Raw genomic sequence first — 9,878 nt, forward strand, 5'->3', positions numbered from 1 at the left:
GCCAGAAGAAGTGATGGGCAGAGGAACCAGGTACACCGCTGGTCTTCATCACGTTTTGACCTGAGATCAGATTCTATATCCTGACCGTTTTCTGAAAAAGCTATGTTTCAGTGGTTCTTCGATTTTTCAAAAATAGCAGACCTACAAGCTCGTAGCGCGGCACTCGGTGCCGCGCTATGAGCTTGTAGATCTGCTATTTTTCAATAGCTAAAGCATAACATAATGATAACGCCAAAAGGGGTTCCCACCCAAAATGTGTTATTTATCTAGACGGTTGTCAATGACCAAATACAATAATTAAAATGATTATAGTGTCAATAATGCTCTTAATTGCTTTACAAATGATTTTACTTAGATTCTCAACAAAACCCAGTAATTTAATATTTTCTCAAGTTGACTCATGTGCTTGCTAAGGCTGCCAATAAAATAATTGCAGAAGAACATGTTCTTCCATCATTGCCTAACTGTCATTGTTGTGAATTGTGAAACAGTTTCCTTGGGCGAGGAATTATGCCAGGGGTCGGCAGAGCAGCCATGCCTCCACTGGGCGTGGGGAGAGGACCCACTCAAGTTCTGTCCCCTGGGCCCATCATGTCCAAAGCGCCTTCCTCAGATGTACCACCACCTCCAATCCCTCAGCCTTCCGTCTATACAGGTACGCTGCTACACTGTGCAATCATTCACAGGAGGAATACAATAAGAAAATAATAATTTAGAAAAACAAATAGAAATTCTTGCGCCCTAATTTTGAGCATTTACACTTCGCAAAATAATTTTAAGGTAAAAGGATAACTCGGCTGTATGATTTCATCTATAGTTGTTGAAATTAAATATAAACTAACTTTGTACCGTGTCCCCTGTTTCCCTCTAAAGATGCCCCAGACGACAGTTCCTCCGTTGCCCTGTCTGAAGATAGTAGTACCCCAGATGATCCTGGGCAAGTCATGACGAAGACAGAACTCAAAATGGAGGCAACTCGGTAAATCATTTATCAATAACGTATGTCATATTTGAGTAACTTTGAAAAGTGGAAATAGTTGTCATACTGTTTACTATCCTACAAATGTCTCAGATTTGTCATGATACTGGTTTCTACTAATAAGGGGGGGAGACAATGCATTGTGATTAAACTGATGGGACACTAACATCCGCTCTGCCCCACCCTACAATAGAACGCTAATGTCAAAAGATACTTGCTTCTATGTAGTTTGCTCTGCGTTATTTCTTTTTCGATTATTGCATGGTTTTTGTGCCTCTTGCTGTCACCAGTGAGCCACTTAACAAGATTGGAACCAAAGGAAACGTTGTGACGATTGGTTCCAACCAAATCCCAATCTGCTGCAAAAATGAGGCCGTCTACCAGTACCATGTCACCTTTAAGTAAGTGGGACCCTACCTCTGTGTCTTGTCTGTAGCAGTAGCCCTTCACCACAGTACAGTTCTGTTTAAATCTATCCCGTGCCGAGTGTCTGCTGTTATCGGTTCACTGTGACCACAGAGTTTTTGGCTGCGGACACATAACACCAAATGTAGAATAGAATGATTCGTCAGGCTTCTGCACTTGATCCTTCACATGGAACAGAATATGGGGCTGACATGTATATCTGCAAATAGTGCTAAATAGAATTGGAGGAAACCATTTTGCCGCCATTGGTATGACATTCTCTCCTCTATTTATCTTTAAGATTCTGAAATGCTGTTAATTGGTTAGTAGAAGTTGGCACACCATTGACTGTGTGAGGTCGAGTAATCTTTACTCTTTTCCCAAATCACCTTTCAGGCCAAATGTGGAGTCGATAGGAATGCGGTTCGGTATGTTGAGAGACCACCGCCCCACCACAGGGGAGGTTGTGGCCTTTGATGGCTCCATACTCTACCTGCCTGTCAAGATGGAGAAGGTGTGTACAACCATTTCATCTTTGAAGGAAGGAGTTTTGCATGTGATTGTGACAATTTGGTAGTTCATAGTTGTCTCTGTAACCACCCCTGTGGTGAAAGTGAAAATGTAACGATTGAAGTTGTCCACGAACATTGACCACGTGTTGCCGTGTCCCCTCACGCAGGTGGTTTTCCTGAAGAGCGAGAGGAGGACTGACAACCAGGAAATAACGATCAAGATTGAGATGACCAAGATTCTGCCTCCGCACTCGGACCTCTGCATTCCTTTCTACAACGTGGTGCTGAGGAGGTACAACAGGGTTTCGTTTCTAATGCATAAATGTGGGAAAGTGTTTAAATTACTTTTTGACGAGACTGTTTCAGCATAATACTTCAGTTCAACGTTTTAAGCCACTGCACACAGCCACTTATGAAACCAGTTCATTTGCCATTTAAATCCTAAATGCCCCTTTGGCAGAATTAACTGGAGCAGCTTATTACTATAATCAAGCTTACAATTAAAACATTTGAACCTGGGCCGTGGCTCAGCGGTCCAGGCACCTTGGCTGGTAATCCAGTCTGGCAGTGTGCCGCGGGTTCGACTCCTGATCCCGACGGCCTTTACTGCATGTCTTCCCCCCCCATCTCTCTCCCCATTTCCTGTGAGCCTACTGTCTATAAAAAAATAAATAAAATAAAGGCGACAACAACATTTGAACCGCATAACTGACAGAACATCTGATACATTGATAAGCAGTCACTCACTCCATCATTGATATTCTGACTTGACTTGTTCATGATTACTTGTCAGTTAGGCACTTAACGCTCTCTTATTCATTCCAGGTTGATGAAGATAGTAGGATTGAAACTTGTGGGACGTAACCACTATGATCCCCAAAGCGCAGTCATTCTGGGAAAACATCGGTGAGCGTTCATTTTTTTGTTTGCTTATCTTAAGTTGAGGTTGATGTTTTCAATAGTATATTTAACAAAATGATAATTGTTCCAACGATGTTCTTCTGACTGCTGCCAAAATTTTAGCTTCGGCCGCTGTGTCCTATTCAGACCCGTTTTGTTTCTCTGTGGTTGCAGACTGCAGATCTGGCCAGGCTACGCCACCAGCATCAAACACACAGATGGAGGCCTGTACCTGTCGGTGGACGTGTCCCACAAAGTTCTGCGCAACGACTCTGTGCTGAATGTCATGTTGGTCCACTCAGTTATTATTACTCATTGTATAGCATTGTAATGGTAACGATTACAGCAGTCTGACTTATGTTACGTTTCAGTTCTCTTTTGGCTAGTTCTGGACCAGATTCTACAAAGTGTCTTCTAAATCCTGACGGTTTACTGAAAAAAAACTGTTTCTATGTCTGTGGTTCTCAAAACTATTTCACGTAAACGACACCCAGAATTGTTTGGCCACAGACCCCCATCTGAAAATATGTTGTTTCAGGGACCTCCCCAGAAGCAAATATTTGAGTTAAAAAACGTTCGCTGTGAAAGAATATATATTCAAAGATTTGCACACGTTTTCATGATATTTCAAAAATGGCAGATCTACGAGCTTGTAGCGTGGCACTTGGTGCTGTGCTATGAGCTTGTAGATCTGCTATTTTGCAACGGCTAAAGTTTAAAATAATGGTTAAAAGTGGTTAAAAGCTATAAGGTGACACGGATGCGTCCTCAGGGTAATATGGCCAGTATATCCAAGAACTGGCTGACCTCCACTGCCACGCGGTTTGACCTGCTGTGACCTGTGTCCTTTTCTTCCACTCCTCTTCAGGACGGCGTTCTACCAGCAGAGCACGCAGAGCTTCCAGGACGACTGCACCAAGGAGCTGCTGGGCGCCATCGTCATCACCCGCTACAACAACCGCACCTACCGCATCGACGACATCAAGTGGGACAAGTCGCCCAAAGACACCTTCACCATGGCCGACGGCAGCGAGACCAGCTTCGTGGAGTATTACAGGTGAGGCTTATTATAAGCGTGAGACTCTATTTCGTTTCACTTCATTATTCAGTCAGAAAGTGCTCCCATTGCAGCTGGCTCCCCCCCCCCAACATAGTTGAAAACACTGCAGTGATGTACTGTACACTAGTGTAAATAGATATCCAGTTCCTAGTTGGAGAGTTGCAATATCTGGTCAAATCTCTATAATTTCAGTAAGGTAAAAACTTTGTTAAAGTGTCCAACTTTGTTGCCCGCTTTGTTGTCCTTTTTCCCCCTCTAAATCAAATGTTTTTGCTGAAAATAGTTGGATTTTCAAGTTGCACCGTGACAATGTGAGCTTGTAGATCTTCTATTTTTACTGATTGTTTGCATTCTTTTTGCCAAATGTTCACTAAAAGAGCCAGCAGTGAAACCCTTTTTTTCCTTTAAAAGTTGTCTCTTTGTATAGCACTGAACTCTGATACATTATTAAAAATGTCCCGTATTTGTAACTTGTTGTCTTGCTGTGTCAACAGTAAGAACTACGGGATCACCATCAAAGAAATGGACCAGCCCATGCTTGTCCATCGGCCCAAGGAAAGGTCCAAGCCTGGAGGGAAGGTACAAAGAAATTAAATTTTACCAGTGTGACCTCATTGAACAGACTGCCCTCTTGTGACTGTATTTGAAACAGAACCTCCAGAATCTCCTTTTTTCTTATGCAAATTTCATAACCTGGTTTGTCATTGTGAGTACGTTTATTAAACGAGACAATACATTCTATTGTATGTAACGGAATTATGATGCAAAGCACAATTTACTCAAGAACATTCTGATGTTTTGCAGCAAATCCTTACAGGGGAGATACTACTTGTCCCTGAGCTCGCTTTCATGACCGGTATTCCTGACAAGATGAGGCAGGACTTCCGTGCTATGAAGGTAAAACTGTATTGTATGCTCTGTGTCTGTGTGTAAAAAGACAATTGTGTGCGCACTGACTTATTTCATTTGAATACACTTTACACCTTGTTTCAATATGTATATACAGCATTAATTCCCCCTGGCATTAATACATTTCTTGAAGAAGGCAGTTGTACCTGCCGAAACGTTGTTTTCTATTCTACTCTGCATCCAAATAAATAATCGGCACTTTGGCTATCGGTGTGTGTCGGCCACTCTTTTGTCTTTTTAAGACTTAACTCTTTAGAAGTTTAGATTAATACATTTCTTACCACGACATTGCTTCTTATGTCCCATCAGGACCTCACCATCCACATCAACGTGAGCGCTGACCAACACACACAGTCCATAAAGCAACTGCTGAAAAACATCAACAGCAACCCTGAGGCCCTGACAGAGCTGGCTCGATGGGGACTGGGCATTGGCACAGAGATCCTGATGGTAACACTTGACTTGGCATACTAGCCCTGTGCTGAGGACCATATTCTATCAAATGTCTTCTAAATTTGGCATTTTTCTGAAAAACCTATGTTTGTATGTCAGTACTTCTCATACTTCTCATGACATTCATGTCAAGGACCGCCAAAATAATCTGGATTTGTCCACCGACCCCCATCTGAAAATGTGTTGTTCCACCAAGCGAGTATATATTCAAAGATCTGCACACGATTAAAGAAAAATAGCAGATCTACAAGCGTGGTCAGCTTGTAGATCTATTTTTCAACAGCTAAAGTTTAAAATAATGGTTAAATTGGTAAGCTATACGGTGACACAGATGAGTCCTCGGGTCTAAATGGGCTAGTGTACAAAAACACTTTGCAGTGTGTTCTTGTAGACGCTGATGCATCTGTTTTCTTGTGGTTGCAGCAGTCATTGTGTAATGTGTGTGTGTGTGTGTGTGTTCTGTGTTGTTTTTAGACCCAAGGTAGGATTCTGCCCATGGAGACCATCTGTCTCCAGACGGCATCCTTTGTCACTGGCCCCGACGTGTGCTGGTCCAGAGAGGTTACGAGGGAATCCGTCATCAGCTGTGTAAGTGTGTGACGTGTGGTCAGTCTTACAATCGGGTCCAGATTCCCACACCGGAATGATGTGTAGATGTTTGTACTTCTAGGTTACATTTTCCTGAATGTAACCTCCCTTGACTTTTCATGTCAGGTCCCCTTGAATCTTTGGGCTATATTCTACCCCCGACGTGCGGCGGAACAGGCCGAGGAACTAGTGTCCACTTTCCTCAAGGTGGGCAAACCAATGGGAATTCAGCTACAGAAGCCTGTTCGGGTGGAACTGAGGGATGACCGCACTGAGACCTACGTGAAGACCATCCACTCTCATCTCACCAGTGAGGTATCCTCCCAACCCTGCCAAAGAACCAGTTAGGAGTTCAATTATTTGAGTTATAACGCCCTCTAGTGCTGCTTCCAAGAACTACGGATGCTGCTGCTTTTTACTTTAATTCTTTATTATGTTTCATGTATGATAAATCTGATAGGTCTAGAATGACAGGTCTACCATAACCAACCATAACAAAGAATTGCCATGTGTGTTATCGTTGCCGTTACAAATGTAATTCATTAAGTAATAGAGCAATAATTTAATCCCTAATACCAACACTGTTGTGTTATTCCTCACCGTTAATAGCTAACAATTCAACAACTTTTGACAAAATTGGACACAAATATAAGGTATTCATTTCCAATGCCTAAAGTAATGCTGTCTCTTTTCCTCCAGCCCAATGTGCAGCTGGTCGTTGCAATCATTACAGGGAACCGAGATGACCTCTACAGCGCCATCAAGAAGCTCTGCTGTATACAGAGACCTGTGCCGTCCCAGGTGTGGCAACACTTTAAAGGACCAGATGGCCTACAGTACATATTATGCAAGTTCTGAGTTTGGGTGTCAGCTTTTTGACTGTATTTTTTGCATGCTTTGCAGTGCATCAACGTCAGGACCATTTCCCAACCGCAGAAACTCAGGAGTGTTGCCCAGAAGATCCTTCTGCAGATGAACTGCAAACTTGGGGGAGCATTGTGGACCGTCAATGTCCCTCTAGTAAGCATTTTTGAGATTTCTTACCGCAGAGTCTTGTCTGCTGCGTTTTGGCTCGTTGCAAGCTTATTACGATTCCTGAATGTTAGCCCCAGAATAGCGATACTAGGGTTCCAAATAGTTAAGAGATCTGATCACAGTGAGTTCTTATCTTATTAACTTATTGTAGTCGACAGTTTGAACAATTTTAGAGTGTGTTCCACCTACTGTCTTAACTCTGTGCAGAAGGAAGGTGGTCTATGAGTATTGGTGCACGTCCTTCTGTGCAGATAAGACGGGGTTTCCTCTAGACATTTCATTTGGCATGCCAACGTGACCGAACACGAACATATTAAAATGTTTGCCTTCTGGCTCATCTGTTAACAACAGAAACAACTGATGGTGATTGGAGTTGACGTGAACCACGACACCAGCAAGAAGAAGCAGTCTGTGATGGGCTTTGTGGCCAGCCTCAACAGGTAAACTGACAAGTGGGTTCCTCTATGATTTCTATGTAGACGTTAAGAAGTAGTAATATTAATTTAAAAAATTGTCCATTGTTTTCTCTCTTCCAGCCTCATGACACAGTGGTATTCGAGGGTCATTTTCCAGACGGCCACAGAGGAAATCATCAGTGGCTTCCGGGTGTGCTTCCTGGCTGCTCTCCAGAAGTACTATGAGGTAAAACTACTGCACCTCAGACACACAGATATAAGCAGTGAAACATTAGGTGGTACATATTCTGCAAAGAATGCAACTTTAATGGACCTGTATATGTGCCTGCGATATCGCGTAAGGCTGCGATTTATGAAGCTGGAAAGTTTGAGCGCTGAGATCACCACATTTAAGAAAAGAAAAAATAAATGCAGCTTTACTTGAATAACCCTCTAAGCTTTAGTGACGAAAGGGCCCAAGGGCCAATTCAATGTCACATAACGGTATATAAATCGATTATGGATTACTTTTACAGATAAACCACAGCCTGCCGGAGAAGATCGTGGTGTTCCGAGACGGCGTGGGCGACGGTCAGCTCAACGCGGTGGAGCACTACGAGATCCCGCAGCTCCTCAAGTGCTTCGAGACCTTCCCCAACTACGAGCCCAAGCTCACCTTCCTGGTGGTCCAGAAACGCATCAGCACCACCCTGTACTCCATCAGCGGGAACCACTATGGGTCCCCTCCGCCTGGCACCGTTCTGGACCACACCGTGACCCACAGGGACTGGTCGGTCCCCTGGTCCTTTTCTTTAATATGTTTCTTATATATCTATAATTTGGAACTAGTAGTGGATCAAAGGGCTGTACATGGTTAACGTGGTTAAACTGATTTTTATGCTATACAAGTAATTCTGCCAGCGAGCCGAGTCGTAGGTTAGTTAGCCACTGCACCTCCCTTGTTGCTCAAAGCCAACCTTAAAAAGTCTTTGTTTTGTTTTTTTTAACCCAGGGTGGACTTCTTCCTGATGGCTCACACAATCCGCCAGGGCTGTGGGCTGCCTACACACTACGTCTGTGTGTACAACACAGCCAACCTCGCACCAGACCACTTGCAAAGGTAATTTACCTTTTAAGTTTGCTCCTGTCTGGGGGTGTGGGGCTTAAGTTTGCTCCTGTCTGGTGGTGTGGGGCTTAATCCATCACATGATGGATGTTGTCATGTTTTGTCTTCCAATTTAAAAAAGCACCCACTAAAATGTAAGGAGAACCAATAGGCATGCAGTTTTGTTGATTGAACCTACAATATTACTGTGTTTACAAGTAACATCTACTACATGTCATAGTAGTAGTTGAATAATATGAACATTGTATTTACTTAACATATAATGTGATACATGTATGAGAACCCTGTTTATGCAAACCGCTTTCGCGCTCTAAAAAAAAAGTTTTTCCTCTGTACACCCATCAGGCTGACCTTCAAGATGTGCCACCTGTACTGGAACTGGCCAGGGACCGTGCGTGTCCCAGCACCATGCAGGTATGCCCACAAGCTGGCATTCTTGGCTGGCCAGCATCTGCATGCCGAGCCGTCCATCCAGCTGGCCGACAAGCTGTACTTCTTGTGAGCTGCCCCACATGTGGCCAGCTAATGCACCGCCCGACCGCCCTGTCTTCTGCTCGCTGCTAAGCAGCGCTAAGGGTCTGCAGCACAATTGTTTTGTTGGTTTTTGAGTGGTGCAAAAGCTGTACTCTGAATGGGGCATTAAAAAGTACACATGAGGACTCATACAGGGGAAAAGCCATTTACGTGTACAGTTTGTGGCAAGGGTTGTACTTATAATCGGGATTTAAAAGCACACATGAGGACTCGTACAGGGGAAAAGCCATTTATGTGTACAGTTTGTGGCAAGGGCTGTAGTCAAAAGAGTAATCTAAAATTACACATGAGGACACGTACAGGGGAAAATCCCTTTACATGTACAGTTTGTACTGGAACCTATAGACCTATAGACACTAGACAGCTATGTGTGTGGCTGTGTCCGAGCTAGATAATAGCGTTATAGTGTTTGTTCACCACCAAGTGTCACTGTTGCACAGCCTAACACAGACACACACAGGCTAGGGAGGAGGGCTTGTACAGTACAGCGCCACTCACTTCAGATGGGTCTGATCTTTATTTTTTTATTTTTTTGCTATTGGTGTGTGATATTTAGTTTATGACCTTATTTGTCTTTTCTTGATCTGCCCCACAGCCAGCTAACACTGGCTGTGGGCCCTGTCTTCCGCTCGCTGCTAAGCAGCGCTAGGGGTCTGCAGCACAATTTATTTTTTGTGTGCGATATTATGTTTATGACCTTATTTGTGTTTACTTTGAGTCATGTCATGACTAACATGTTTCTTTTCAGCATACATTTGTTTATGTATCGTTTTGTTTTATGTTGAGTTAGGGTCCTTTAATAATATAATTAGATTTTATTTGTAATATTTTGAGCGAGGGTTACTAATTGTGTTTTTATTTAGTAATTATGCCAAGCAGTGAGTTGCCTCCTAGTCTGCTGCATGGAGGGTGACTAAGGGGGGATTCACACTGAGTGTGATTGATTTGGACTGTTCCCGAATACGGTTGCCTGGTCCCCGCT

The 9,878-nt window shown here is 43.4% G+C and overlaps 1 protein-coding gene across 1 annotated transcript; it reads left to right on the forward strand.

The window, feature by feature from the left end:
• Window positions 1–540: 540 nt before the first annotated feature.
• piwil2 (piwi-like RNA-mediated gene silencing 2) lies at window positions 541–9,414 on the forward strand. The gene is made up of 20 exons (XM_080788323.1): window positions 541–655; window positions 874–979; window positions 1,270–1,380; window positions 1,781–1,898; window positions 2,064–2,188; window positions 2,722–2,802; window positions 2,971–3,084; window positions 3,665–3,853; window positions 4,351–4,435; window positions 4,664–4,753; window positions 5,075–5,215; window positions 5,693–5,806; window positions 5,933–6,121; window positions 6,506–6,607; window positions 6,710–6,826; window positions 7,193–7,281; window positions 7,378–7,483; window positions 7,773–8,026; window positions 8,249–8,356; window positions 8,708–9,414. The coding sequence occupies exons 1-20, from the start codon at window positions 592–594 to the stop codon at window positions 8,862–8,864; spliced, it is 2,460 nt and encodes an 819-aa protein (XP_080644449.1). The 5' UTR covers window positions 541–591; the 3' UTR covers window positions 8,865–9,414.
• The last annotated feature ends 464 nt before the right edge of the window (window positions 9,415–9,878 follow it).

Source organism: Protomyctophum bolini (genome assembly GCF_963924005.1).
Source record: "Protomyctophum bolini genome assembly, chromosome: 17".
Classification (NCBI taxonomy): domain Eukaryota; kingdom Metazoa; phylum Chordata; class Actinopteri; order Myctophiformes; family Myctophidae; genus Protomyctophum; species Protomyctophum bolini.